Source organism: Fusarium odoratissimum (assembly GCF_000260195.1).
Source record: "Fusarium odoratissimum NRRL 54006 unplaced genomic scaffold supercont1.14, whole genome shotgun sequence".
In the NCBI taxonomy this organism is placed as follows: domain Eukaryota; kingdom Fungi; phylum Ascomycota; class Sordariomycetes; order Hypocreales; family Nectriaceae; genus Fusarium; species Fusarium odoratissimum.
The window spans coordinates 802071-829848 of NW_022158700.1; the positions used below are offsets into that span (position 1 = coordinate 802071).

The window sequence follows — 27778 nt, forward strand, 5'->3', positions numbered from 1 at the left end:
CTATGTTGTTGAACCAGTCTCTATCTGGGCTATGAACATGATGAGAAAAAGGCTTCTCGATACGGCACGACCAGAGATGGACGTGCAGACAGAGATGTTGCCTGGTCTGAATGTTTGGTGGCCGCCTTTTGAAGCTTTGAGTACTAGGATGGAGTATACATCAACAGAAGTAAGCGAGCGGGATCAATAGTAGAGTTATTTGGCAATAAATGATTCAAGGCTGGACACCATTGTCCGGTTCAGATGATGAGATGGGGATCATTCATGACTTTGGAAAACAAGAGATATTCATTTTAATTAAGGACTAATACTGGCTCAATACTTCTCCGTGGCAGACTTCTGAGCGTTACCCATCTCCTGATCCCCGGAGGCAGCATCAGACGAGTCAATCACAACATTGACAAAGGTACCATCATGGGTCTCCACAAAGTCCTTAGGTTCCTGCCACCCCAAGACCTTTGGAATATTCTTACTCGGGAAGAGTGTGTTTATCAACCAAAAGCTTCCAAACGCCAAGAAGAGTCCTACAGGATAAGCAACATAGTAGAACCGCTGAATACCCAATGGTGCGCTAACACCCATTTGGTAGAGGAATCCATAGAAGTTGGGTGCAACGGCAATTAAGTAGACGGCAAACGCTCTGAGATTAAAGCCGTGGAAGAAGTGGTAGGTAGAGTCCTTGTGCCCTGAATAAAGCATGGGTATATCGAAGAGGCCACGTCTGAGGAGGTAGTAGTCGCAGATAAGAATACCTGTGATGGCGCTAAGGAAGATCTGGTACGAGCTGAGGAAGTTGATGAACACGGCTGCAGATGAAAGCAGGTACCATGGACAAATTGCGTATGAGATAACTGGAAGAGGAATTGTTAATTAGCGGCGAGTTCCATGCAACTTGTTTCCAGGCATTGGGGAAAATAAGGTAACCATACCTGCACAGATAAAGAAGCCACGCTTCACTGTAATGTACTTGGGCATGAGAGCTGCGATGTCGTTTCCAGCGCTATGAGGATGGGAAGGTCAGCAAGTAGTTACATAGGTCATGGAAGGAAGGGATTTATCCTGAACTTACGGAATAGAGTTCTCAAAAATAGCTGAGAAGACAGTAGAGTAGACATAAGCGAAAGAGATCAATGCACAGCCCGCGCGATTCGCAGATGTATGGCGATCACCCTGCATAAGCATGTCCAGTGTCGTAAGCGGATTCCAGATGACCTCGCCAAAGATCCCCTTGCTGGCAGCCGCGATCAAGTTGCCAAACACACCGACCAAGAAGTTGGACATGGGAAAGCTGAAAACCTGACCGGCAATGACATCGTTGGGCTTAGAGGCATAACGTTGCAGATCAGATGCATTGGAAATAAAAGTGCCGCAACTGGCAAGTCCGAGGAAGAAGAACTTGAGGATCAACCAGGACTTTTCGGAGCCTTTGACGGTTGATGGCTCAGTCAAGGTCTTGCGAACGCTGCCGGAGAGTGATAGTGTCCATGCCACGAAGGCGATGGTGGCGGCGAAGTAGACAGCAACCTTGATGTGGACGAGCTTCCTCATGCGCGGGACGGGGACGAAGAGAAAGGCGCAGTTAATAAGCCTGCCAAGATACAGTGATGTTAGTAAATACTTTCACGTGGGTAGTAATATCATACCAGTAGAGGAAGAAGCAAAGCATTTGAGCCGAGTTGAGGGCGGATTTGGAGCCCATAATGTCGGGAATGTTGGCGATGGAAGGAAAGATAGCATGGAGAAAAACACTATAGGGTGAGATAATTAGTTACAAGCCAAAGATATTTTGGTCGGCCAAAGCTTGTCTTGGTCCGACTGTTGGTTGAAGTCAACTTACTATAGACACTGGGCTCCCTGCACAGCATTAACACCATTCCATACAATCGACATAACCGCACGATTAAACGTCGGCCACAACGCACCCCAAGTCCCAAAGCTCGCTCGACACGCAACAGGGAAAGGAATTCTATACAATGCACCAGCACGACCATTCAGCGCCATGAGACAACCAGCGAGCAACTGGCCACCAAGCGAGCAGGCCAGAGCCTCCCACATGCTAAGACCGGCAGATTGACCGGTAGAAGCCGCGTAAAGATTGCTCACGTTTGCTGTGGCGGCGAACCAAAAGGCAGAGTATGTGATGGATGTCCAGGTCCGGTCCTTGACGGGGGTTGGGCGGATAGAGTCATTGTCGAGAAAGTTGGCTGGTTCGGTTGTTCCGTCTGCGCAGTGTTTCTTTACGAGGAGACGGCCGTGGGCTTTGGAGAGGAGTGAAGCCATGATTTCTCCTACGTTGAGTTATGACAACGGGAAACGAGGGCTTGACTCTGTAAGATTGGAAACCGTTGTAAGTGCAGGACCAGGATTGATGTTTATAGAATGCAGCATATCAAGTTTGGACCAATCAGAAACATATAATCAAGACTCCCCAGATTCAAAATCTAGAATTGATAAGGTCAGTGTTTACAACTTCATTCTCATTGGTGTCAATGTCATGTCCGACGGTCGCCGGTCAGGGTTGTTACACTAGTGACGCTGTTATCTATCCCCGCAGAAGATAGCCAACGGCTATCAGATTGCGCGTCGCACTAGAGTCGTGTGTATACCGGCTCAGCCAATACAAGGGCCAATCCTGTGGGGCTCAACTTGGAGCTCTCAGCGATAGGGGAACGGGGAACTCCGCCACGGATGGCCCCGTCGGCAGTTATGGGTCCCCATCTCCGACGGTCTCCGTCTTGTGCCTAACCTAGAGTCGCCCGAATATTGCGCAACTCCAACAGATCAACTACATCAAACGCGCGTCTGTTATCTTATATGAGATCGCCAGTTCCGGATCTATTACTTATGGTAGAGTTCTAAGCATTAACAACTGAGAAAACCGGTAATCCAGATAACCAATTCTCGGTTATCATCCATCACTAGTCTTTCCCCACCTTAGACCATTCCATCTGCGGCATCTTCGTCGTCTCAAGACTTGCATTTCACAGCGTTCGTGATCAAGGTTAACCGTCATGTCTACCACCGCAATTGAGACCACAGCCCCAGTCTCGGCGTTCACAACGGTCCAGCTGATGACACCAAATGGACCTGTCTCCCGCCGTGTGCGCTGTGGGGCTCCCCGCACTCCAACCATTGATGAAATGCCCGTCATCGACCTCAGCTCCCTCGATGGAGATGCGACTGCGCGCAAGGCCATCGCAACCAAGATCAAAGCGGCTGCAGAGAACACGGGGTTCTTCTACGTATGCAATCATGGTATTCCACAGGAATCGATTGAGCAGGCTCTCGAACAGGTCAAGGCCTTCTTTAACCAGGAGCAGCAAGACAAGGATCGTGTTTCGTTTGAGAAGGCGGGCAAGTTCTGTGGTTATCACGGTGTAGGAAGCACGCAGATCAACAATCAGGAGACTAGAGGTAGGTAAACGGCTGACTCATGCCTCAATTTACTTACACATACTCATTGTATCTTTCAGACAAGAAGGAAACTTTCTCTATGCGATATGATACTCGCATCGACCCATCACACGATTGTGTCGATGATATAAACTCCAACTTCGCTTCCACAGATTATGTCTGGGACGGGACAAGCCATCTCACGAAATTCCGCCCTGTACTCACCGAGTTCTACCAAAAGCGGCTAACCCTAGCCCGCAAACTCATCCGCTTGTTCGCCCTCGCTCTCGAACTACCCGAGGACTACTTTGACTCCATCATCACTACTCCCGGCGCTGACGCAGTGCACATTCACTACCCCGGTACTGACGGCAACACCGAGGATGCCGACGTCGGGATCGGCTCGCACACAGACATCCAGTGCGTGACTCTGCTCTGGCAAGACATGTCTGGTGGTCTGCAGGTTCTCTCGGCAGATGATGAGTGGCTCGACGCTCGACCGATTGAGGGGACGCTTGTCATCAACATTGGTGACTTTCTGCAGAGGCTCTCGAACAATCGTTTCAAGTCGACGGTTCATCGGGTGTACAATAGGCAAAAGACATCCCGCTATGCTATGCCCTTCTTCTTGGGATTTAACCCGGATGCGGTCTGCGAGGTGGTGCCGACGTGTGTTGACGAGGAGCACCCTCCACTCTATGAGCCGATTTCGTGCGGCAAGGTAAATTGCACTTAGTGTTCATATTAAAAACATTAAAACTAACTGTTTTCAGTGGCGTGATTCTCGTCTTAAGTTGGCAGAAAGTCCAGATGAAAAGGCGGTATAATGCAACAGCTATAAAGAATTGGGAGCCGACAGAGTTTTTTCGGATAGCTGATATCTACACACAATGAGTTCGTAATACAATTTCGTATAAGTGGACAACAAATCAAAGTTAAATACGCACGGTTAATAAGTCCCATGCGGACTGACTCGTAGCAATTATCTCTATTTCTACCTTCGCAATATGACCTAGCTGCTCACTTGATTATCAAACTGACATTCAAGTGTATTACCAGGGACGTTACTGCTTGCAACCTCACAGTAACCTGCAGCAACAAGGAGGCCTCTTCGTTGTGTTATACTCTGGTAGTTTATTGAATTCCCAATATTCATTCTTGAACCTGATTCTCTCCTAATCTTTTATGCTTTATGACCGTTGTCATTAAATGGGGGTGAGATACAATCCGCAATATACCTGAGTGATTATATGTGGTCCCCATCCCTTGTCTAGTAAAGTTTGGATCCATTCTGAGATACTGGGACTACTGGTTATAGTAGCGGTCAACAGATCAGTAGAGTATCTCAACATGAAGTCTTCTGGTATAAATAATCAGTGCCTTAACTGATCAATTCACCCAGTATACATCACTATTGTTATTTGTTACTTAACTCTCTAATACATACTACTTTCTTTTGCACCCACAATGAAACCCTTCAGTCTCCTTGTTGTCTGCCTCCCTGCTGTATCGGCAAACTATCCCTGGTGGACAAACAGTGGTTGGGTCAAGCCAGCCGACTTCAACAGCAAGGAATGTGCGGGTAATCCCAACGCTCAATACTTCTGCGTACGTAGTATCCTTGAGCTTTCCGGACGTACTAAGGGGAAGAGGATGAAGAGAGATCGCAAGACACAGTAACTGAGTAAAGAATACTGCCATGGGAAGGTGCTGGGCTATTATGTGGGGCGGTGTCAAATGGCTCAGCTCATGCAGCCTCAATTACTCGTTCTGTTAGGCAATGAGAGACATGCCGGCTCTATTATCAGAGCCGTCGAGTCTAAACTTGCTTCCCGTCAAGCACCTGATGAAATATCTCAAAATTGCCTTCGTTCTTTGGGTCAAAGACCGCAAACCAGACTTCCCGCCACCAATTTCCCGAAAACTCATCTTCCCTCAATACCTCCAGCCAGCAATGAGCAATGTCCTCTGGCGGGTTACCGTAGACTCCACAGCCCAGAGCACCAAGCACAAGCATGTCATGTTTGTGTCTAGCCGCCATGCGCAAACAAAGTCTCATCTTAGCCTTTGTGATATCGCGGTCTCGATCGTTTGCAAAGACACGCTTTTCGAAGACTTCAGAACTGGACCTGCGCATTCTGTCCTTGCGAGGTTCGTTGGTGAAGAGGCGAACTGGTGGACTTCGTAAGGCAGCCACAGTCAGGGCGCTCACCACGGGGAGTTCTCTTGCTGGGAGTGAAGATACCTCATGGCCTGAGGATAGGTCATCACGCACGATGAGTGCATAGGGGCTGTAGAGAGCCTCGTCTCTCTCGAGGGGGTAGTGCTTTTTGTTGAGACTCAAGGCGAGGGTGCTGCGGTAGCAGAGTGCCTCCTCTTGGGCCATGGCCCCGTTGAGCCATCCCCCGCCTGGAGAGTGACGATTCGCAAAATTAACAACAATGGGAGGCTGACTCTTTGGACCAGTATCAGCTTGTGCCCTTTGGCAAAGCTCGATGGCAGCGTTGAGCGTATCATCGTTGATGACCTTTATGGTAGCTGGCTGTCTGTATGATGGACAGTGGCCAGGGTGAAGACGAGTAAGAGAGCCGAACGAGTACTTGACGGAGTGTCTCGCCAAGTCGTTTGTCCCTAATTCTTTGAGCAGACTGCGTGAGATGTCTAGAGTCTCTTGTGCAGTAGCTCTGAGCTCTACTCTCTGGCTGCTATCATAGGGACGGTATGGGGTTGAGTGCCGAGAAGATTGCCCATGTCGCCTAGTGTCGGAGAATGATGATCTCTTCATGTTCGAGTAAAAGTTTGAGATGTGTTATCTTCATGAGATTACGGATCAGGGCTTCTCAGGACTCTATCTAATAACTTCGTGCTAGGGCTAATAGCTTAATTAGATTATCACAGATGAAAACTGATTTAGGAACCTGCTCTAGAGGGCTAATGAATTCGCAGCCTCGCCACGTCATTCGATATGCAGTAAGATTGCTGGGGGGTTGAAGGAGCCATCCAGTGAACTGGCCAGTCAGCAACGCCACGCTTGTGCATGAGAATGAATGCGTCAACTGTTCACACAACGGTGGAACAGGTCAGCTGATTGAACGTTTCTATTAAAATGATGGTTGATTACGCACTCTCACAGGGGGTTTGAAACACAGTATCACAATCACCGGACATTAGACGGAATATAAATATAAACGAATGCAACATATAAGACAATGCACTTCTCTTTTGGGTAATCGGTAGACCGATTCAGAATAGTTGCTTACTTACGTGGCCGTCCGTTAGAAGCTTAGTTGCCCAGAACACCTTGTAAGTAAGCTTATGTTCCCTGCAACGCTGCATGCACTCGCCTGAGTTATGATATGAGTCAAGTCACCCAACCTCCAACCACCCGAAATTCCATTGGCTATTATTGAATACCCAACTTCCATCTGATAAGCCGCAGAGCTCTCAGAGCTGATGTGATTACGCCAAAAGAGTTTCATGATTGATGATTGCAGATTGAAAGTGTAAAAAGGCCGGAGAATGGAAGGGAATTGTGCCACGTCAAGGATATCTAGGACTTTTGATGTGCATCAACGTCCGAGCTGCTCAGCAAACGTGAGGCGACAGTTTGACTGGCAAAGAGCTGCCTAATCCTTCTCGCCTATAGCATTCAGAGGCTCCGGACATTCTGATCCGTTAACTGCTTGTTGTCAGAATAGGCAATACACCTTGATAGCTGTTCTACTTATATGGCTCCTCAGATCAGGTCATCATGGCACCTAGAGCCGCACTCGCATAAGACAAATCGAAGTATTTTTGAGATTCAAACGTTGTTCAATCGACAGGACTTTGTTGAAATAGCTTGCGTCTTTTATCTCTCAAAGTAGCCAGCCTCAAGTCTTGTCTTATAACCACAATGCCAATTGTATGTACTTGGCTCAACCACTTGAGACGGATACTAAGCAGTCTTTTAGCGCATGAAACGCTTGAGTCGAAGTGATCCAAACTACAAGGATCGTGAGGTCTACTCTATCTCGCATTTATCTTATCAGCACTAATCCAAATGTTCAGATGAGTTCAAGTTCTATCATTCATGGTGCCACGATGAGAAAAGTGCCAAGGTCAAGTCAATCTACCTAGCCAGTCGAGACGACATCGACAAGTCTTATCGGGGACAGCGCTTTTTCACATATCTGTAAGACAGAACTCGAGTTTACTGAAACCATGTGACCACTAATCTCAGTTACAGGAATGGTGGGAGTTATAAGAGGTTGTATCATGGTACCTCGCGTGCATGTCACATTGGAGAGTCGGGCAATGATCTGAAGCTCTGCCACGACGATGATTGTGGCACATGCGGCATTCTCAGGCAATCATTCAAACTGAAATATGCCGGTGAGTTCAGCGTTGAGGAGAACTTACAAAAGCACACTGACATTCCAAGATGACGAGGGAATGTTTGGTCCCGGCATTTACTCTACACCGAATTCTTCAAGTGAGTCTCGCTCATATTCCCCAGTTATTTTGCAAGGATGTTCATCAGAGATACAGAAGCAGACGTCTACGTGAAGAACCACTATGTCAGCTCAAACCTCCACGCTATGCTTATTTGCTACGTCGTGGCGAGCAAACCTCAGCGCAAATTGCTAGCAGACCACGACATCACCAGGCCCTCTCGTGGCTTCAACTGTGTAAGTTCCCGATACCTGCGAACGATTGGTCACTAACGACATCAAAGGTCGAGGGCATTACTATCAATAACGGGGGGTCGCTTCAATACCCAGAGTTTGTTGTGTATCGGGAGGATGCAATTGTTCCAGTTGGACTCATCATGTATACTCGGAAGGGTTGGGAGCCATTATGATTGGGAATCAGGCAATGCTGTGCTTAGGTGTGCTACCTGTCCAGACCCTTTATAAGATTAATAAAATAGCAATTGAAGGTGCGACGCGGCTTCTACAGATTAAAGCTTAATAACGAGTCATTCGCCATGATTCATGATCAGCGTAAATCGAAGAACTTGGATACTGGAAGGTATCGCCCGTTTTGGTGTAGCGGAGATGTATGAGATTTGTAATCAAGTCTGCTCATAAGTCTTCACCAGGTCAAGGTTTCTACAAATACCACATAACTCGGAGATAAAACTCAAGCACACCAAAATCCATTTCATTCCTAGAGCTGATTTCTTGCCGCTCTAAGCTGAGTCGATGCTGAGCCTGGCCAGGGTCCCCAGCAGGGGACCAAATCCGGGCCCATCCCATCACCAATGCAAAACCTACCATGTCAAGGCCGGAATGCACCCACATTGAGAGACAAAGATTCTCTATAAGGAATGACGTCGATGCTGATTTCATTGTAAAGATGGTCGCTAAATCATCAAGCGCGCTCGCTTAGGTATTGCAGCTAATGCTTTATTGCCCTTGAAACGGCAGATTTGGCCGCACTATCCCATGCCTTGCATAATCTCAGCCTGTAAAAACGTCTATTCCCAGTGGCTTCCTAATATTCACTACATTTCTGCCATAGAGGGTGGCTTATACTAACAGAAACCTGTATTCCGAGACTGAGTATCCACTTTTCTGTTTTCATCCTGTAAACGTTGATCACGTTCCTTGTTATGATCTAAGAATGTGAATGAGGCTGAGAAGGAGATATGGCGTAGTGCTTGAGACACGATGGCTCCTTAGAAGTCTAAGTACCTTAACCTTTCCCCTGTAACTTCATGCTTCTTCTATTATCTTTACCACTTCTATTATTATAAGACCAAGTGCTCAGGATGGCATCTAAAGCTGCAGCATCGCATACGGAGTGGTAGACTCCCACTGCAAGTAAGAGACCGCCGTAGACAAAGCTTGCTTGAGCTGCAAAGACGGGTTAGTCAGGACCTTGTGGCATGACTCCGATGGGACCGAGTTGCGCGGTTGAGAATTCGGAGAGAGGAAAGCTTTTCTCTTTCAAGGCTGCATATGATGGTAAGGTGTCGCTGAGATCTTTATATCTATAAACGACTTGATTAGCTAGGCTTTAGTGACAGGATAAAGAAGACATCGCTTACGGGAACTTGAATCCACTTGGTGAGTCGACAATCTGAACCCTTCGGGTCTTGGGATCCTGTCCTTCCTCTGGATCCTATAACGATTAGATTAACAGCCGCCGATATAAGCTCTCAGTGTGAAAACTCACGATCACTCCTGCAATCCACGGAATAGACGTGACGGTATGCGCCAATCCCTTCTTCGGATTCTTGTATCTAGAGAGGTAAGTCAATTTTGCCTCTTAGCCTTATTGAGACATCAAACATTCATCTGCAATATATCCGCACCAGAGGTCAATTGGAAGCACAGGACCAAACGAATTCCATAAAGTCTCGGCATGTTCATATCAAGGGGCGTGAGCTTCTGCTGGGCGGAGGGTTGTTGAAGGCCGTACTGCTTCAAGCCAACAAGATAGTAATCTTGCTTGGCCTGAGTACCAGTTGAGATTGCGTTGGGAGACATGTTTTTGAGGACTGCAAAGTTGAAAGACAATGGAGGAATAGAGAAAGAGGAGATATAAGTCAAGATGAAGCGACTACTTAAATATACCACTTAAAACTGCCGGCGTAATCACAATGGCGGGCTGCTAGTGTCTATTGAAGCCTTTGTCTCCAGTTAACTGCCTAGCTATTTCCTTATTTTTGATGTTGATTGGACATATCTATGCATACCATATTAGGTTAGTCTCTTGACATCCTTGCCTTGCTTCGGACATGGGTTGAGATGTCACGCTTTTCCTATTCCCGCTTCATTATCTATCGTCCAAGTTCAGAGTCTCATATTGCGCTTATATTAGCTATTGGCTCGAATTGAATTGATTTAAATCCTCTTATACCTCAACTTTCCTTTGACCGTATGTACCATTAGGTATTGAACTTTCTGGGTAGTATTATCTGACATGTGCTGCCCCCCACCAACAAATAACCCTTGGCATGAACACAACGAACAACCGTAATCTTGTTGGTTGGTTCATTCGTTTCGCCAAAAATCAAGGATTATATGCGAACTGGCTTTTTCTTATCATTCCAATTCGTCAAACCCCAAACTCTCCCCCGCTATGGAGCCGGGATATATGATATATCTCATCATTGTCATATCATAACGTGGCCGTCGCTTCTCAAGTCTCTGGCCCTTTTAACTTCGTCTCTCTTGCAAATGTTGCGCGATATTCCTTTTCTTGAAATAAACCGCCACTAGAGCGCTTTCGCTTCTGCCTCGCATAATGTCAACGCTACCTGCAACTACGACGAGCCCCAAAAGCTCCAAGAGCCCTACCAAAAGCCCTGCCAAAAGTCCCTCAAAAAGTCCCTCTCGAACTCCCGAGCCGAATGTTGGAGATAACGGCGTTCTTTCAGCCGCACACTGGCAGCAACTCGCTGAGGTGCGTTTGTTCATGCTTGGTGGACATTGCACAGTGTTGATGCTAACCTTAGTCAAGGATGAGGACTTGAACGAAGACGATGGAAACTCACTCAGCGACGGAAGCCTCTCGGCCTCTACAGACTCAATGACTTCAAGTATCTTTGAGTATCGCAAGCTTCACGGACGTACATACCATCGCGAAATTGGAAATGCCCAGTATTGGTAGGGTGACTCTTTGTTTTGTGCCGGATTGAGGCTTACTGAACAAGGGCTTCGAACGATGAGCGACAGAGTGAAACACTGGATATGAAGTACGTTAATGAAGGTTTAAGAAAGACTAGGACATGATTAACCACCTCGCTAGCCATCATTGTCTAACTTTAGGTCTTGGCGGAAAACTCTATCTCGCTCCGATTGATAAGGACAAGATTACAGTGAGTATACCTTTTGCCTCTTTGAGGACTGGTTGGGAGGCTAACACTTCTCTTCAAGAAAGCAATCGACATTGGAACTGGCACTGGTGAGTTGTGCTGTTGGGACGTCGCTTTGCTATTATAAAACTAACTGGAACTTCCTCTTCTATAGGAATCTGGGCTTTGTATGTTTTTGACTTGAACTCCTAATAACATAAACTGACTTTGGCACCAGGGACTTTGCAGATGAACACCCCAATGTGGAGGTTATTGGCACCGATATATCGCCAATTCAACCCGCCTGGGTTTCTCCCAATCTCAAATTGTAAGTCACCAGAACAGAGACCTGCCCCTCGTCTACTGACACGTATCTTTCAGTGAAATCGAAGATTGTACTCAAGAATGGACATTTGCTCCCAACTCAGCAGATTACGTCCATCTCCGGTGGTTGGCCGGAAGTATCCCTGATTGGTACCAGTTCTTCAGAGAGGCCTACAAGACCTGCAAGCCAGGTGGTTGGGTCGAAAGCTTTGAACCCTCAGCTATTATCACCAGCGATAATGATACCGTAAAGGAGACTTCTGCTTTAGGCCAGTGGGGCAAGCTATTCATTGAAGGTGCCAAGAAATTCGGCATGAGCTTTAGTGTATACGAAGAAGAGCTACAGAGGAAAGCCATGGAGGCAGCAGGATTTGTTGACATTCAGCAATACGAGTACAAGGTGAGAATGATTTTAACATCAATGGTTGTTGGAATGCTCACATGGTATGACAGGCTCCTCTCGGTGACTGGCCCAAGGACCCGGAGTTGAAGGAACTGGGAGAGTTTGGTCGTCATGTTTTTCTCTCGGATACTGAAGGCCTTGTCCTTTTTGTGGCTAATACCATGGGCTGGTCGGAGGCAGAGATTCATGTTTACATTGCGCATGCTCGAAAGGAGATTAACTCGGGCAAGCATCATGCTTACTTCAAGCAACGGGTTGTCTGGGGACGGAAGCCAGAGGAATGAGTCTCTGTGGAAGGGTCAGAAATCGATCGATCCGATGCAACGATTTGACTTGTAGGAACTTCATATCGTCAAGGAAGAGAGAGGATAAATAAATTTACGGCATAGGACGACACCTAAAGGAATGGTAACAGTTGGCCTTCTCATAATCCAAAACCTCCCTGCTCAAACATCCGAACTCAGCCAAGCTCTTGTCAACCTTTTGACCTTCCCCACCACTTTGGTTTTTGTCATCTTGGTAAACCTGCAGCTTGTCTTTCGTTCCCATAAACTGGCCGGGATTCAACACGTTCAATCCAAGCCTGCGATGCTAAGCTGTTATCACATTCACTAGCCTAAAAATGCGCCATGCTCAGGATTTCGTTCTCATCATAATCCCCTGGCTGGAGATCGCCTTGTACCAGATCCCCCCTCACAGGCTGCGGCTCATGTTGGGAGTCGTGCGAGAAGTTAATCCAAGGATCATCCGGTGTCATTCCTTGGTTCCCTACCGCAAAACTCGATCCGGGGTGGTCGCTTATGTTGCTCGTCGGTTGTTGAGCCACTGGTAAAGTCGTTTGTGGTTGAAACTGTGGCACAGTGCTGCTGATATTTATACCCGGGTGCGACACAAAGGAGTCAAACCCTGTTGACCTTTGGTCCGAGAATGCTGTGCCTTCTGTGAACGTGTCAGACTGATCATGGCTCTGTAAGAAACGGCTGGAATTTGCATCGGAGCTTGAAACAGCTGGGGTATGGAATTGTGAGCGACGCCCATGACTATAGATGAAATTCGGCTGAGAAACTGGCAGAAGCTGATATTGCGGACGCTGGGTGCTGATTGCTGGCTGCGGAGACATAGCGGACACGGGTCTGGGAGGCAAATTGTCAGTCGTTATCGGGGTATGCCCAAAATTTCTTTCAAGGTCCCCGATGAGTAGTCCTAGAACTTGACGGATCTGATCTTCGCTTTGGCAAGCATAGAGCTGAGAGATTGTGTTTCGGTTCATCACTCTGTTGCGGTGTTGTTGAATGGCATCTGCACAATACGTCGAGACAGCATTCGCTTGGTCTGGGGTGCCCTGTAAGTTAGTAATCGCTTTCAAATATTCGAATCTTATGCGACAGGCTGTAGACTCACATGGATTTGGGGTATCCAGGTTCGCTGGCCGGTCGGGAAACAGCACTCTGAATATTGCTTTCCAGCAACTTTCAGGAGGGTTCTTGCTGGGCCTTGTTCTGTCCGATTTCAGGTCTTGAGCCTGGTCCAAGTCATATCCATCCTCATAATCATCTGTTAGGTCTTTTCTTTCACATGGGCTATGCCCATCCAGCTCTTCGCGGAGGAATCGCTTTTTACAGGCGTGACATCGCCGCCAATCGATAGAAAGATCATGGATGAGCTTCAGATGCGATCTATACACCTGTTAGTTAGACTCTCGACTTACGCCTCCTGATGTCAAGACTGTCACCAAGACAGTCACTGGCAAGAAGTTGACTTAACGAGTGAGGCCGTGTTGTGCTGACTTTTAATAGATTGGCAAACTGTTAGATCTACCACTGTGACGACAACGATCTCTACATCAGTATCATCCACGATTATGACCAAGTACACCACCAGCACTGTCTCAGCACCCAGTGGATTTACCCTGCTTCTCGGCGCGCCCGATTATATTGCCTAGAGAGCTGCCAAAGAGCTTCCTGCTGCTCCTGTCAATCCCAAAGCCGACTTTAAATATGTCCAGCGAGTCGACTGTACCAAGAGAGTTCCCTCGACGATTATCAAGGCAATTAGTACCACTGTTCAGGGCCCTCACAAGACACTACCAGCCCAGACAAAAGTCAAGGTCATCACATCAACTACGACTATGGTTGAAACAAAGTTCCCTGGCAAGGTAACAAAGTACAGCACCACGACTACCTCGCCGACAACTACGGTCTGGTCTACCATTACATCAGGAAGTGTTACTACAGAGCTAGGTGAGTTGGTATCATTCGGCCCTGGAAGAATGACCACTAATCGATAAAATCTATTGACCGTCGAGGCCATTATCCCCGCTGTCGCCCCCTACTACGAAGCCTGCGGACCTAAAGCCCTGCTTTCAATGTCGAAAGGCGGCAATGGCGTTATTCTAACCATCAACGGAAATGTGGCGTATCTACCTAACACATACACCAACGCGAACACCCTCGGGGTTACAACTGGTGTGTGGAATGTATGAAAAACCCCGGCTGTCTTTTGAGCCAAGCGGACAGGCATGACCTGTTAAAACTACATAGCCAGCTCGCCCTCGAATGTCTGCCCTGCTGGCCAGAAGTCATGGACTTCATACTGTAGTTACTCCAACACCCCTGCTGATTCTGTATTCGCCAATGGTCCCTGTGGTTCCATGGCTAATCTTGGCTTTCAGTAGCTGGGCAACACTCGTCCGGGGGGCTGAAACATTTGTAATTTCTTTCGAGAAAGAAAAGGTTATTTCACTAGTACGCGAGGAGACTTATGGGTTAGAAGATGCTGTGTTAGGTTATAGGAATAAGACGAGCTGGATCATACTAACCAACTCATGTCATATCCAGTAGAACCGGGTAGCTGATCTCAAGCACGCCAATGTAGTACTTCATTGACCTATCCAGCCTTACCAATACAGCTTTCCAGTGTCCATGGCCTCTTCCCAGTCTTCAATGCCTCAAGCTCATCCTTAAAATCCTGTTTCCAAGCATCTTCCAAACGACTAGGATTCCAACCAACCAGTCGTTTCAACTCAGTACCTTTCATCGACTTTGTACCCGCCCATCCGCGTTCTGCCATATCAATAAGGCCAGCTGTGATCTCATCCGCCAGCTCTTGTAAAGTAACATCCCGAATCTCCTTTGACGGAGGCGTATCTTCACGAGGTAAGATTCCTTCATCGAACGCGGCATCAAGACACTTTTGCATGATCTCGGTCTGGAAAGCCCTCCCAACAGCTGGAAAAAGAATGCCATTCTTCCCAGTTGGAACATGGCCTACTCCACGGTCTTCCCGCTCCAGAATATTTCGAGTGAGAAGCACAAAGGCGTCAGCAAGATCCTCAACATGAACCCAGTCCCAGTTCGCAGTCTCATTCAACTTGAACCCATGTCCGTGCTGAATAACGTAGCGCATTATAATTGGTATAATGATGCCCTGCTGGTTGAAAAGTCCTTTACCAGCCCCAAAGATCACTGGCGTATTGAGGCTGACAGCTTGCACACCAGTCTCTTCAGCTGTTGTCAAGACACGAACCTCAGTGGTTCTCTGAGGATAAGGCTCTCGCACGTCTTCAGACTTCAAAAATTCGTAAACAGCATTTCCGTCCGCATCATTCCATTCTCTATCCGGATACGCTTTTTGAGTAAGTGGCCGATCAGCTAAATTGCTACAACCTGAAATGTGCAATAGCCAAGGCGGGGGAACACCTGGTTCAACGCGACGTGCGAGACCCCTCACAAAAGCTTCGGCTCCGTCTGGAATAAAACCTGAGCCAGTGTTGATGATAAGCTCGTAATTGGAGGCGATGTCTCTGATGGAGTCGACGTCATGGAGACCAGCCCATTGAATGGGATTCACGCGGTCGCCGTAAGCCGAGCGAAGTTTGGCGGCAGCGTCATCACTTCGGATGAGGAGATCGATGGTGAGGCCTTTTAGAACCTCATCTTGGGCTTTTACGAGGTGGTCGAGAATGGTACCACCGACATAGCCTGTTGCACCGGTAAGAAGGATTCTTTTGACAGGAAGGCGAGACATGATGATTCGGAAGATTCAAATGAGGTCACAGTAGCTCAGGAAAAATGAAACCGATTTGATGTCAGCTTCAAGTTACCATTCCAATGGGTCCAAGATCATTTTTAGCAAGGATGTTAGCGTTGGCGGTCAAGAAGGACCAAAAGGATCATGGGCTAAATATCGAACTCTGATTAAATCCATATGCGATTCGCCATCTGTTCAATAACCCGGTAGCGCGGGCTGGGTTTCAATCTCGGTTGGCTGCTGCTTGCAGGGATGTTATCATGCAATGTGATATGTGATGAATGGGGCGGGCCATAAATGCAGACCGAAAGCCCGGTTGAAAAAACCCCGCAAACGTTGCAATTTCTCTCAACTTTATCGTAACCATGGCAGATGACGAGAGTCCGAGCCCGAACCAGGGCCTTGTAGCTGAAACTCAGTCTCCGCCAAGAGAAGATCCGTTGGAAGTTGACGTGTGTTTTCCATGGATTACTTCTGTTGAGCACCGTGCTAACGAAGTCTAGGAAGAGGAAACTCAAGATAATGATTCCACATACAATCTGTCGTGAGTTATCAACACTAATGGCTCTCGCTCTGACTAACGTCATTTCGCAAAGGGAGGGGTCAGCCAGCCAGACGTCGTCAATCAACTCCAGCATTCTCAACTACAGATACGTGGTAGTGTTCACCTGATGGCCCAACCATCCGATTTACTAATAGACGACCAAGAACGGCCGCCGGTATCATGCTTTTCGTGAAGGTGCCTACTTCGTGGTACGCAGAACTTTGACGACTAAGTATCATTGAGATTGAAATGCTGATGTAACTTCTCTCAGCCCAACGATGAAGAAGAGCAAACGCGAATGGACCTGGTACATCACATTTACTCTCTGATGCTAGACGGTGCTTTATTCTTGGCGCCTATTGGTGACCATCCTCAGCGTGTTCTAGATCTGGGAACTGGCACTGGTATCTGGGCGATGGACTTCGCAGAGTGAGTCAATTATTACGTGGCAGAAAGTCTTTCACATGTTTTATTCTTGCTAACTTTGCTTTTCAGTGACTTTCCCTCAGCTGAGGTCCTCGGGACTGACCTTAGCCCTATCCAACCACAGTGGTATGGCAACTATCCTCGTGTCTATGGTCAGAAGCTGACTAACTAAACCGTAGGACGCCACCAAATTGTCGATTTGAAGTAGACGATTTCGAGGCTGAATGGCTTTATCACACGCCCTTTGACTTCATCCACGCACGAGAGCTGGAAGGCTGCATTAGCGATGACAACCGGTTCTTCCAGCAAGCCTTACAACACCTAGCTCCTGGCGGTTACATCGAAATGCAGGCAGTCGCGGCACCGTTTTTATCAGATGATGGTACGGACGAGAAGGCTGTCAATGCCCAGCTATGGTTGAAGACCCTGTGTGAGGGATCTGCCAAGTTTGGCAAACCAATTGATTGTGCTCCTTTGTGGAAGGATAAGCTGATAGCTGCTGGCTTTGAGAACGTACGGGAAGAGATACGCAAGGTATGCACGAGACTCAACTACCATTCAACCAATGTCTAACATCCCAACAGATGCCACTCGGGTCATGGCCCAAAGACCCGAAGCTCAAGGAAATTGGCAAATATCAGTCCATCCAAGAGGCTCAAGCCATTGAATCATACACACCGCAGATCTTCTCGGCCGTTCTTGGATGGTCGCAGGAGGAAATACAGGTTTTCATGGCGAAGGTTAAGAATGAGATCAAGGATCCTTCGATTCACCTTTATCTCCCTGTTCATTTCCTTTGGGGAAGAAAACCTGCGTCTTGATACTTACGTTTGCGGAGTCAAGCTGGATTGGAGATTGAGGCTTAGCTTCTATCATTTAACATTTATACATCTGATAGGGACGATATCTATGCTTCATGCGATAGTGTCTATGGTATTCAATCGCAAGTGAATCCGAAGTCTCCAATTTTCTATGTAATATACGACACCACACTTGAAAGATCCAATCTAACACCACCATGAATCCATTGTTTATCTTCGTTAAGTGCTAGGCCGTATCTCACTGGTACAGCTTCAGAGAGTTAATAGTCCAATACGCCTCCTTGAAAGCACCAGGCTGGTTGGTAACGTAATCGTCACAGGTGGCATAGCCAGTAGAAGCTCTACACTCCTGGTTCCAGATACCCTGATCAATGTTGCTTCCGCAAAACGCCGTGTTAAAAATCTGCAACTATCAGCACGTTTCATCCATCAAACCAGGCGTATGGAATCTTACAATAGTCTGCTTCTTGAAGTACCTTCCAACATCGCAGTTGCCATTCGCATTGACAAACTGAGATGTAGCTGGTTGACCCCAGGTACTGGGCTCAGGCTTGCCGTTCTTGATATCGGCGGGAATGTTGTTTCGAGGGAACCACCAGACCTTGACGGCCTCTGTTGTCAGCCAGGTGGCGTAAACGCCTCCCTTATTAGCGTTGAAGGTCTTGCCGTAGGAGCCTGAAGGCATGGTGTTTCCGCATCCGGAGCTATGCTGGTTAGCTGCAGTTTTGTAACATGAAGAGTTTCACTCACTAGTTGTTACCGTCCGTACAGTATCGGGTGTCAGAGCCGCCGATATTGCAATTATTTCGAGGGTCAGCACCTCCAGGACGGTTGAAGATACATGCTCCACAAGTGTGGAGAGAAACATAGTTGCCGTTCTGGTTACCGTTAATACCCTCAATGATATCGATCTCGCCAACCGGATCCTCGTCAAAGTTGTAAGACCAGCTAAAAATTCAGCACGCTTCATCACATCCTCCAATTGAAGAGTTACTTACTAAGCAGGCCAGACGCCACATGCAGTTCCGGGCATATGCTCAATATCAGCGATGAGAATGCCCGAGCTATAAGATTCCTTCGACTCAAGACGAACGCTGCCACGCCCATGCCTCGATCCACCGGGCGTAAGGAGCGCAGCTTTATCAACGGAGTTTACACCAAGATGAACCTTGCCATTGTTGGTGTTGACGATGCCAGAGGCCACTGCTTGGCTCCTGCTTAAGTAGTTGACGGAGCCACCGGTCGGGTCACCCTCGTAGCCAGGGTCAATACTATCAAAGTAGGCACGCTACATTGTGTCAGTAATAATGCTTGATTTATTGCTTTTCAGAAACTCGTCTTACGTCTCTGAAGTTGAACGAGTCCAGGAAGTTGCTGGAGTCGTAGGTCTTTCTCAGTGTGAAGGCCGCCTGACCATGAGTTGCCTCGGCGGCGATGAGAAGAGCGAGAACTGTGTTTCGCAACATATCGAAGTAGGTGTCTTTTAGCCGGTGAGAGTTTCGGGTGGTATGTTGCAGAAGTCTTGAATATTTCTTCTGGCTCTTATATACTTTTCCTTGTACCAGATAAATGATAGCATCAGCCCCTGTCCTGGCTGATGCCACCACTGATCTGATGATTGACAAAGCAAGCACGATCCTTCGACCCTTCTAGATCCTTTTATATATCCATTACATGAACTCATCTATTGTCAGACGGAATTCCGTTTGGATATTCCGCCTTGGCATCAGCGCCAAGGAAAGATATAAACCAGGATCTGCCAATCCTCAGGAAATCCTTTGAAAACCCGTCACGACCTTCTCAAGTAGGTTTTGACGCACCGCTTAATATTTTGCAGAGTTCTTGTCGCAATATAATGTATTTTAGTTGCGCTGCTATTGGAGTTAGATCTTCTGTCTAATTTCCGACTATGAACCGATCGCCTTCTTTGGGTTATGGCATGGGTATTTCTTATCGAAGTGATCTTCGCCTGGCTCGGCCCGGCTACCGAAAGCATCCTGGCCCTCCGCTTGTGCATATACGAGGTAGTCATGCGATTTTGTCTTATTTAAAAAGTCCTATTGAATTTTTTAAAATCTTTCTTACCGCAGAAAGTTTCTTCCGGGCCAGGCGCACCAAGCGGCATGTTCGAAGATATCCTGCTTAAGCAGGTAGGTCACAAAAGCGCCGCATTGGCACTTCTGCACGATAGTTAACAGCCAACTTGCGGGTCGATCCTTTGGCAAGCATGTACCTTGGCGCTTAGAATAGTCCCGAGAGGCTCCGATTCCCGCCCTAGCGGTTCGATATTGGTCCTTGATCAAATAGGAACACAATTAACCAAGATGTTGAAATCCAGTACATTTCCAGCAAGAATCAAACTACACGTGGCCATACGCGAAGTAACCAATATCATTCAAGTTCCAAGTCTAGTAGCAGCAATCCAAAACTAGAACAAGCCTTCAGAATCCCTCTCTGATTGAATCCTGCCTTCAGCACCAACTTATCAGAAGGATGCCGTTTCTACTCGATCCTGAAATCTCGTTAGTATGTCCAGGTAAAATCAACGGACGGTGCAATTGGGTATTACAAATCTTAGTTTTAGAGAAAAACTTGTGTGGTAGTCCATGCCCTTCAGATAAGCAACAATGGGGTATTTTGCAAGACGATTTCAAATCCAGCACACGGTCACCACAGTCTAGACATTTGTAGCCAAAATATGTTGAAAATCCACGAGAACCGCAAGAGGATGCAAGTTCGAGCCTGGGTGTCCTTTCAGAAGCAATCATATCATAAGAGCATCGGTGGATAAGCCGACAGGCGCGATATTCGTCGAGGATAGGGTCCTGGTGATTGTTATTCACATTGGCGAGCTCTTGGAGGCATTACCGTCGTGTCTTATTGTCAGGAAGTGAAATAAATCGTTTAAAAGCAATGAGTAGCTTATGACACAATTTCCAAATGATTGACTAAATCATATAGATCACAGGTCATGAAAACAATAGATAAATAATATATGAGAAACAAATGGTCTGGTGGTGTACATTTATTAATCTTTATTATAAAGCGAAACTAAGCCTATTCTCTCTGGCATACCTAATAAATTTTATCTTACCCTTATAATTAATAATATACCTAAGATTTATTATTTTAAAGTGGTAAACCTGATAAACGCCTGTTATATAAAAGCTATAAAAGATATTATTGCTATAATCTAATCTAATAGATTTAAAAATATTCTAAACTATATATTTCTTATTATAGCTATAAAGAAGTTTCTTAGAACCTTGCCAGATAAGGCAAAAGGGTAATATATACCTTAGCAGTTTTACTATGGTGTCTTGACTGATTTCTAAAGAATAGTATCTTAAAAAGATGGTCCTGCCAGTATATCACCTATATCTTACCTTCCGGCAGCATAATTGCAAGGAGATTGTTAATAGTTTTATAGTCCTGGAAAGCTCTATAGGCTAGAAGTCTAGCTAAGGATAAAAGCATAGGGTTAAAATAAAGCAGCCTATGTTTTATTTCTTTATATAAGGCATACTATGGTCTAGGGTATAAAGGGGTTAGAATAAGAATCTAAGTACTAAGTGATAATTCTTACCTTTTATTAGGTATATTTATTATATTTTTAATATCTTAGGTTAGCTAAATTGCAAATTTAAGTATATCTTTCTTATTAATATATATTATAAATATAAAATCCTTAGATAGAGATAAGTATATACTTGGGCTATTAAATTAGAGGTAATATTATTACCTTAAAGTAGAGGCTGCAGCTAGTGCTAATATAATAGCTAGACTTAATATATTTTCTAATTTAGGAAGAAGAGTAAGTATTTCTTAGCCAGAAGCCCTAGTTATTAGTAGGCATTACTAGGTATTTCTACTTAGTTTAATCTTCTGCCTAGAGCTGTTTTATAAAGTTAAGTATTATATATTTAATAGTAAATCTATAATACGTCTTATATTTTAATATACCTATCTCTTCTGCTAGAGGTCTCTTAATAATCTATTAATAAAGTTAATATTTTTTATAATCTAATAATATATAAATATTAAAATACTAACCTCTATTACTAGCTAAATTAAACCACCTGGTATTAACTTATTTAGGTAAGAATGCTGCTAAGCTGCGGTAAATATATTCTAGTATTTCTATAGTATTCCTAGCCTAGGATATTAAAGTCTTTAGTTTTAGCATCTATTCTATTAACACTATGAGTCACCTTCCTTATAAAGTCTTTTAAAGACTATAAGTTATATACTAAAGCCTTTATCTCTATCTTTATATACCTATTTAATTAAGTAAATAAAATATTTTAATATAGAAGTAATATTATACTTACTAAAGCTAAAGTTCTATTATCTTATTATAGTACTGCTATACCACAGGTTAGAGCGCCTTATAGACCAACTTATTATTCACGATATTAGTCTCTTTTACTGCGCTCCTTCTAGAGCCCAGATACGGGGCATTAGCTGCACTTTTAGTTTTCCTTATTAGATAGTTAAAGGTTAGTAGGAATACAAGAGCAAGACTTAATCGGGGTTAACTGATACTGGATAGTATGATTCAGAGATTCGAGTCTAAATACCACTTCGAAGTCTAAGAATAAATAGATAGAATGATTCGAGTTTAAATACCAGCCAGAGGTTCGAATGCAAATAGAGAGAGGGTACTTAATCGGGCCAAGTGCTGGATTACTTATCACAGTAATGCAATTAGTTCTCCGCAGTAAGGGACCAGCATCAGAATTCACAGCTTCTAAGGAATTAATCGGAGACAAATTTAAGGACTTTTATTAAAGGATCAAAAATCAGGATCCTAATACCAAAAAGGGACCGGAGGTTGACCCCGGTTGGGGTTGCTATAATATTTATTTAGTCAGAGTAGCTGGCGTAGATTTAAAGTTTGGGCCTAGAAATGGGCACAAGAGTGGCTGGCACTGGGCCCAGTGCTTAACACAAAGGGTGAGGAGAGCCGAGTGGGGCTGACGGGGGACTGAGGGAGGGCTGATGAAGTGCCATAAAAGCGGCAGCCTGTGTCAGGTCACGTGTCATTTGAGTTTCGTCTCCGAAGTACCACATAACAAAAGATTAGAATTCTTGGATTTCTCAGCTATCTAACCAAAGGCACCAATCGTCTTGTTACACTCCAACTCCACCATCCAGTCGCAATGCAGTCAGCAATCATTTGGCCTACCAAGTTCCTGCCCGGAACCACCGACAACTATGTCTCCAATGAAGTAATTGTACGCGACATCACAGCCGCCCAAATTTGGACCTACCTCGCCGACATCACTCAATGGGAGTCGTACTACAATAACTGCAGTCATATCACGCCGCCAGTCGGAGGCAACAACCTCAAGAAGGGCGACAGCTTCAGCTTCTCGACTTTCGGTTTTCCCCCCTTTCCGGCAGAAGTCATGGAGTCTCTGCCGCCGAGCGCGGGCTCACCGGGACGCTTGGCATGGAGAGCATGGGTAGATGGGGACGAGAGCTCTAAGCTAGATGTGTATCACGCTTGGATTGTGGAGGACTTGGAATATGGCGTGGTTAGAATCTTGACGCAGGAGTCTCAGATTGGACAGCCCGCGGCTAAGCTTGCGGCTACAAAGCCAAATCCCATGTTGAATGGTCATCAGGAGTGGCTCGACAGCTTGGTCAGCTTTACCAAGCAGAAACAGAATACCTTAAGCTAATACAATCTGTGACTGAGAGCTTATAATCGGCACATAGAACTTGGTGCTAGAAGTTGCCGTTGGACAGTGTTCTTCATAATGCTATCGCTTTCTTCCAGTGTATGTTGGTGGAAAGCGTTGCTGGTGTTCGCACTATCACCATCGGTTCCTGGACACCTCATGGCATGTACTCGTTGTACTGTGAACCATCGTTCCGGCAAACCTGGTTCTTGTTGACCATTCGAGCTCTTGGCACCACGTTGTGCGTAGCCGTTGAGGGCGTCAAGTGCAACGGCGTTGTTTGGGAGAGAAGGGCTAGCATTAAACGTTTGCAATGCATAATCATGCCGAGGCGGGCGGCCTACCCTGGTGCCCTGGCTACAAGATCTTTCCCCGCCAATCCTTTCAATCATCATGATCTTGGTGTTACATACGATCAGATCTCGCTTCGCTCGTCTTCTCCTTCTCTTGCCTGGTCGATCAATGGCTTGTGTGCCTGAAGGAAGGCTACACTAATTGTACTGAACTTCAACAGCATCGCATTTAGACTTTTCTATGGCCCGATGCGAGTAGATGTTATATACATGTGGGAAGCATGCTAAAAGATTCCAATACAGTAAGAAGCACAGGTCGCTCGAGAAAAGAAAAAAAAAGGTATTTTCGTCATTCGTCAAGGGCAAATTGACGACCAGTGGAAGAGTACTCGAAAACATGACAATCGCTAACATTAAGCAGAAGTGGGGGTTTTCGGATTTGCCGAGAAAGTAACAGAGATCGACAGAGACGGCCACGCATCGAGACATAGCTCCGCTTAAGGTTGCATGCACGGATGTACATAAGCAGAAGGAGGTTAGGCTTCGCCAAGGATGGCACGCGATCATGATAATTAATCAATGTCTCATTATTTCTGCGTTATTATTATATACATAAGTGATCTTGACCTGCTTATCTGCAAGCAAAGGCTGTTTAGTAGAGTGTGGTCTAGGCGTTTCATCGCTTGATCGAGATCTATTTGTGTGCTGGGGCTTGCTCAACAGTCTCGACAGTAGCCTGATCGGCTTTGCTCAACTGGTCGAGAACGTGATCATCGACAGACTCGTGGAAGACATCGACCTTGGTGGTAGCAAACTTTCGAGCGCTGACACCCTTCTCGAACAGAACGCCCAACTCGGCAAAGGTTCGGCCGTTGGGCTCGGGCAGGCGGAAGTAGGTATAGATGACGCAGAGGAAGCAGATGCCACCATGTTGAGCCTGTTAGCTTGGGGATCCAGTGAGTGAATGGCTCAAGACTTACCCAGAAGAAACCGGTGTAGTTGCTCCAGTTCCAAGCGGTGGGGTTGAGCATGTAAGGAGCCAGAACAGCGTTGACAATACCAACAATGCCGCTGCAATAGGTTAGCTGCGCGTACTTTTGTAGTTTGTGAGTCAGACTTACTAGAAGATACGTCCAAGAGCGACGGTCTTGATCTGAAGTCGTCGAGAAGGAAGCTCAGAGACAAGGGAGTAGGCCACGGAGCCGACGGTGAGCTGGTAAACAACAGCCCAGCCGATCATCAGACTGCCGGTGGCGAGAGCACCCTTCTGGCGATCAGCCTCAGGGACAAGTCCAAGGAAGCCAAGAATGCACAAAACAGTGCAGAGACCGCACAATCCGTAAAGATAAAGAGTTCGGCGGCCAATTCCAATAGACATCAGACCCCATGCACCGAAGACACCAATCATGTTGATCGCATATTGGCCAAGAGCAAAGGAGTAGGCGTGCTCGGCAGACATACCGGCTTGCTCGAGGAAGTAGGTCGAGTAGTTAGAAAAGGAGTTACCGCTGAGATTCTGCATGGCCCAAACCATACAGACGATTTCTGTTCGGCGACGGTTGACACCCTTGAGACAATCGATATAAGAGCTTCCTTCTGTCAGCTTCTCCTCGAGAGCAGTTGTATGAACCATCATAGCGACAGTCTCATCAGCATCGAAATCGGTCTCACGGTTAAGGCTCGTAAGTCGGAGAAGACTCTTCTTAGCATCAGCAACACGGCCCTTGCGGACAAGCCACCAAGGAGACTCGGGAGCAAGCCACAAGCCCACGATCAAAGGCAGAGGCCAGATCCACTGCAGACCATAAGGGATTCTGTAAGCCCACTGATCAGTTCGGCCGATCATAGATCGCAAGATTCCAATGCCGATTTCCTGTCCGAGACCCCAGCAGAAGTTGACGTATGTGGTGAGATAACCTCGGAGGGCGATGGGGCAGACTTCGGAGGCGTAGGTGACACAGATGGTCTGGAAGATACCCCATGGCAGACCACAGAGGATCTCGGCGGCGAGGAGCATCTGGACGTTCTGGGCGGTGAAGAAGAGGGTGATGCAGGCTGAGAGCCAGATGAGGCAGCCGATGATGGTGTATCGATAACCGAAGCGCTCTGAGAGCCAACCGTTGAGGAAGAGACCGATGATGGAACCGACGTTGGCACCCTAAGATGGTTAGCTTTGTCAATTGAGTGGCCTTTGATGGCTCATACATTACTCAAGCCGGCTTGCCAGGCTGCTGACACCTGGTATGTTCCATCAGGTTGGAGTTGACCATACTTCTTGTTCCACTGAGGGAAAGCATCTGAACAGCAATTGTCAGTCCATGTCGCGTACATGTATGCGGCGCAACTCACAGAAGTTGTTGACAAGGACAATATCGAATCCTTCCATGACAATGCAAGTCGAGATGAGAATACTCCACGCGACAGCCTTGGGATACAGCTTGATGCCCTGCATGAGGGTCATCTTCTGCTCCTTCTGCGCCGCAGAGCGCGCATGGTCGATAACATCGGGATGAGTCTTGCTAGGATCAGACATATCTAGATGAGCCTCTGGGGCGGCGGCCGAGACCTTTTCGTCCGACATGATTCAACAAAGGCCGGGACCGAAAATAACAAGAAAAAAGTGATATGAGAGAGAGAGATGCGGGGAAGTGTGATCTGGGGAAAGATGGAGAATGGGCAACCGCCCCAATATTTCTATTAAATGCTGGGGGGAAAAGATGGAGAGGTGATCGGCCAGGTTTCCGGAGGGAGAGACGGGCTAAGAAGTTTGCCTAGCCTTGAGAGTGCGGGACAGATGCCTGAATGGTACTAGCTTGCACATGAAAGATGGGGGGAGGATGGCAATCGTCGGCTTGGGTGCTCAGGTCTGGGCACCAAGAGACGGCAGACTCTTTATGTCTGCTTACCTGAATGAGTAGAATATTCTCTGTCTGTATTTCTCCAAGGTCATTCCCAGTTTTCTCTCAGTTCATGGCCCGATTCACCGCCAAATGGCACCACAGAATCTTGGAGAAATGTCTCCCAGTCCCAGTACGTAATTTTCTCGAGGCCCAATTTCTCCGCAACGGCGAGTCCAATCTGGGGGTGGGGTACTCTCGCACATGATTGACCAACGAGAAACAAGGTTATGGCAATCTCTCATGCTAATAAAGTGGATCGGAATGCTCTCGAACAGACCAGCCAATCTCAACGTCTCCATCTCCAAAAACAGGGATTTTCGCTCGGCCAATTCCCGCATAGCTCGACGCGAAAACGCCCGTTGCGTTTCGTGGTCCAACGTTCAATTCAGTTAGGCTTTGCGTTTTAGTGACTCGTGATGAGGGATTGACGGTGAGAAGTCCGTGGTAGAGAAGTCCGTTGAATGGTCTAGATCCAGAGAGACGGTTCAGATTTCCCCGCGATTCATCTGCCGGGGCCGAAAATGACGAATGATAGGTCTGTTGAAACATTGTTGCGACGTCTGGACGCCTGTCATGAATTATTCATTGAAGCTTAGCTACTGTTTGCTGATAACAATTGGTTGTGCTCCTGTTCGGTTCGTCGGCCGATCACTGTAGCTGCAAACCGTCACCAACACGTGGCAATCGATCTAGATCAAGTTGGCAGGTCGAATGTCATCCCGTCAAGATATCGTAGGCACAATCAACGCTCGGGATCTCCCTTGGGCAACGCACTGTCATTGGTTCTCAGGTATCGGGCCGACTCGATGGCCAGTACACACGCCTACCCTGAACTGCCTTGCGATCTGCTTCTGCAATTAATCTTTGCATCTCAAGTATAACAGAAATAGAAGAAATAGGATTTCCAGATTTTTATTTATTATATCAAGTTCCGGATTATTTTAATTGGGATGTGCCTCCATGACGTTGGGGAACTCGCTCCATAAATCGCCGTAAGGATCCAGCTTGGATGGCATAAATACATGGGGAAAGGAGCAACAAGATAGAATAATCGCAGCATAAATTTTCTATCCTTCCAAGTACTGACTTCGAAATATGTATATTGTCAAAACCATAACGTAGCATGTCGATTTCATCCCAACTAGACTCCAGCATCTGCAAGACATGTGTTG

General features: G+C 46.6%; 12 protein-coding genes across 13 annotated transcripts; 5 read left to right on the plus strand and 7 right to left on the minus strand.

The window, feature by feature from the left end:
* Window positions 1-315: 315 nt before the first annotated feature.
* Window positions 316-2309, minus strand: FOIG_09122 (uncharacterized protein; the record flags this gene model as incomplete). Its single annotated transcript, XM_031209312.1, has 5 exons — window positions 1838-2309; window positions 1644-1748; window positions 1070-1588; window positions 930-1000; window positions 316-851 (listed from the first exon to the last, which is right to left on the minus strand). The coding sequence occupies exons 1-5, from the start codon at window positions 2278-2280 to the stop codon at window positions 316-318; spliced, it is 1674 nt and encodes a 557-aa protein (XP_031061349.1). The 5' UTR covers window positions 2281-2309.
* A 460-nt stretch (window positions 2310-2769) lies between these two features.
* On the plus strand, window positions 2770-4398 carry FOIG_09123 (uncharacterized protein). The gene is made up of 3 exons (XM_031209313.1): window positions 2770-3414; window positions 3474-4114; window positions 4167-4398. Exons 1-3 carry the CDS (start codon window positions 3012-3014, stop codon window positions 4218-4220), a joined length of 1098 nt encoding a protein of 365 aa, XP_031061350.1. The 5' UTR covers window positions 2770-3011; the 3' UTR covers window positions 4221-4398.
* An 814-nt stretch (window positions 4399-5212) lies between these two features.
* FOIG_09124 (uncharacterized protein) lies at window positions 5213-6178 on the minus strand (the record flags this gene model as incomplete). Its single annotated transcript, XM_031209314.1, has 1 exon — window positions 5213-6178. The coding sequence occupies one exon, from the start codon at window positions 6176-6178 to the stop codon at window positions 5213-5215; it is 966 nt and encodes a 321-aa protein (XP_031061351.1).
* A 979-nt stretch (window positions 6179-7157) lies between these two features.
* On the plus strand, window positions 7158-8366 carry FOIG_09125 (uncharacterized protein). The gene is made up of 7 exons (XM_031209315.1): window positions 7158-7297; window positions 7347-7389; window positions 7444-7567; window positions 7622-7767; window positions 7817-7867; window positions 7924-8063; window positions 8111-8366. Exons 1-7 carry the CDS (start codon window positions 7289-7291, stop codon window positions 8234-8236), a joined length of 639 nt encoding a protein of 212 aa, XP_031061352.1. The 5' UTR covers window positions 7158-7288; the 3' UTR covers window positions 8237-8366.
* Window positions 8367-9246: 880 nt separating this feature from the next.
* FOIG_09126 (uncharacterized protein) lies at window positions 9247-9869 on the minus strand (the record flags this gene model as incomplete). Its single annotated transcript, XM_031209316.1, has 4 exons — window positions 9247-9370; window positions 9428-9501; window positions 9556-9615; window positions 9672-9869. The coding sequence occupies 4 exons, from the start codon at window positions 9867-9869 to the stop codon at window positions 9247-9249; spliced, it is 456 nt and encodes a 151-aa protein (XP_031061353.1).
* A 760-nt stretch (window positions 9870-10629) lies between these two features.
* On the plus strand, window positions 10630-12190 carry FOIG_09127 (uncharacterized protein; the record flags this gene model as incomplete). The annotated part of the gene is made up of 9 exons (XM_031209317.1): window positions 10630-10788; window positions 10846-10991; window positions 11039-11080; window positions 11134-11203; window positions 11262-11289; window positions 11355-11367; window positions 11418-11507; window positions 11561-11903; window positions 11957-12190. The coding sequence occupies 9 exons, from the start codon at window positions 10630-10632 to the stop codon at window positions 12188-12190; spliced, it is 1125 nt and encodes a 374-aa protein (XP_031061354.1).
* Window positions 12191-12266: 76 nt separating this feature from the next.
* Window positions 12267-13205, minus strand: FOIG_09128 (uncharacterized protein). Its single transcript, XM_031209318.1, has one exon. It carries the CDS (start codon window positions 13174-13176, stop codon window positions 12523-12525), a length of 654 nt encoding a protein of 217 aa, XP_031061355.1. The 5' UTR covers window positions 13177-13205; the 3' UTR covers window positions 12267-12522.
* Window positions 13206-14655: 1450 nt separating this feature from the next.
* Window positions 14656-16057, minus strand: FOIG_09129 (uncharacterized protein). Its single transcript, XM_031209319.1, has one exon. The coding sequence runs from the start codon at window positions 15930-15932 to the stop codon at window positions 14793-14795; it is 1140 nt and encodes a 379-aa protein (XP_031061356.1). The 5' UTR covers window positions 15933-16057; the 3' UTR covers window positions 14656-14792.
* Window positions 16058-16257: 200 nt separating this feature from the next.
* On the plus strand, window positions 16258-17930 carry FOIG_09130 (uncharacterized protein). 2 transcript variants are annotated; one of them, XM_031209320.1, is made up of 8 exons: window positions 16258-16387; window positions 16439-16479; window positions 16532-16592; window positions 16644-16688; window positions 16751-16908; window positions 16975-17031; window positions 17085-17439; window positions 17490-17930. In XM_031209320.1, exons 1-8 carry the CDS (start codon window positions 16301-16303, stop codon window positions 17724-17726), a joined length of 1041 nt encoding a protein of 346 aa, XP_031061357.1. In that variant the 5' UTR covers window positions 16258-16300; the 3' UTR covers window positions 17727-17930. The 2 variants fall into 2 exon arrangements, with proteins under 2 accessions (XP_031061357.1, XP_031061358.1); XM_031209321.1 differs by having other exon boundaries at window positions 16532-16908.
* Window positions 17931-17964: 34 nt separating this feature from the next.
* On the minus strand, window positions 17965-19322 carry FOIG_09131 (uncharacterized protein; the record flags this gene model as incomplete). Its single annotated transcript, XM_031209322.1, has 5 exons — window positions 19070-19322; window positions 18725-19014; window positions 18477-18674; window positions 18181-18430; window positions 17965-18129 (listed from the first exon to the last, which is right to left on the minus strand). Exons 1-5 carry the CDS (start codon window positions 19190-19192, stop codon window positions 17965-17967), a joined length of 1026 nt encoding a protein of 341 aa, XP_031061359.1. The 5' UTR covers window positions 19193-19322.
* A 3489-nt stretch (window positions 19323-22811) lies between these two features.
* Window positions 22812-23567, plus strand: FOIG_09132 (uncharacterized protein). Its single transcript, XM_031209323.1, has one exon. It carries the CDS (start codon window positions 22889-22891, stop codon window positions 23411-23413), a length of 525 nt encoding a protein of 174 aa, XP_031061360.1. The 5' UTR covers window positions 22812-22888; the 3' UTR covers window positions 23414-23567.
* Window positions 23568-24400: 833 nt separating this feature from the next.
* FOIG_09133 (MFS transporter, SP family, general alpha glucoside:H+ symporter) lies at window positions 24401-26409 on the minus strand (the record flags this gene model as incomplete). The annotated part of the gene is made up of 5 exons (XM_031209324.1): window positions 26056-26409; window positions 25912-26003; window positions 24828-25864; window positions 24687-24777; window positions 24401-24643 (listed from the first exon to the last, which is right to left on the minus strand). Exons 1-5 carry the CDS (start codon window positions 26285-26287, stop codon window positions 24401-24403), a joined length of 1695 nt encoding a protein of 564 aa, XP_031061361.1. The 5' UTR covers window positions 26288-26409.
* Between the last annotated feature and the right edge of the window lie 1369 nt (window positions 26410-27778).

Excerpts from the sequence above, each read along its gene's own strand:
- FOIG_09123 (XM_031209313.1), top strand. The coding sequence starts at position 3,012 with ATGTCTACCACCGCAATTGAGACCACAGCCCCAGTCTCGGCGTTCACA. Across the intron at positions 3,415-3,473 it reads CAACAATCAGGAGACTAGAG|ACAAGAAGGAAACTTTCTCT; the intron begins GTAGGTAAACGG and ends TGTATCTTTCAG. Across the intron at positions 4,115-4,166 it reads AGCCGATTTCGTGCGGCAAG|TGGCGTGATTCTCGTCTTAA; the intron begins GTAAATTGCACT and ends AACTGTTTTCAG.
- FOIG_09125 (XM_031209315.1), top strand. Across the intron at positions 7,390-7,443 it reads TGATCCAAACTACAAGGATC|ATGAGTTCAAGTTCTATCAT; the intron begins GTGAGGTCTACT and ends CCAAATGTTCAG. Across the intron at positions 8,064-8,110 it reads CCTCTCGTGGCTTCAACTGT|GTCGAGGGCATTACTATCAA; the intron begins GTAAGTTCCCGA and ends ACGACATCAAAG.
- FOIG_09128 (XM_031209318.1), bottom strand. The coding sequence starts at position 13,176 with ATGAACCGAAACACAATCTCTCAGCTCTATGCTTGCCAAAGCGAAGAT.
- FOIG_09129 (XM_031209319.1), bottom strand. The coding sequence starts at position 15,932 with ATGTCTCGCCTTCCTGTCAAAAGAATCCTTCTTACCGGTGCAACAGGC.
- FOIG_09130 (XM_031209320.1), top strand. The coding sequence starts at position 16,301 with ATGGCAGATGACGAGAGTCCGAGCCCGAACCAGGGCCTTGTAGCTGAA. Across the intron at positions 16,593-16,643 it reads TTCTCAACTACAGATACGTG|AACGGCCGCCGGTATCATGC; the intron begins GTAGTGTTCACC and ends TAGACGACCAAG. Across the intron at positions 17,440-17,489 it reads TACGGGAAGAGATACGCAAG|ATGCCACTCGGGTCATGGCC; the intron begins GTATGCACGAGA and ends ACATCCCAACAG.
- FOIG_09132 (XM_031209323.1), top strand. The coding sequence starts at position 22,889 with ATGCAGTCAGCAATCATTTGGCCTACCAAGTTCCTGCCCGGAACCACC.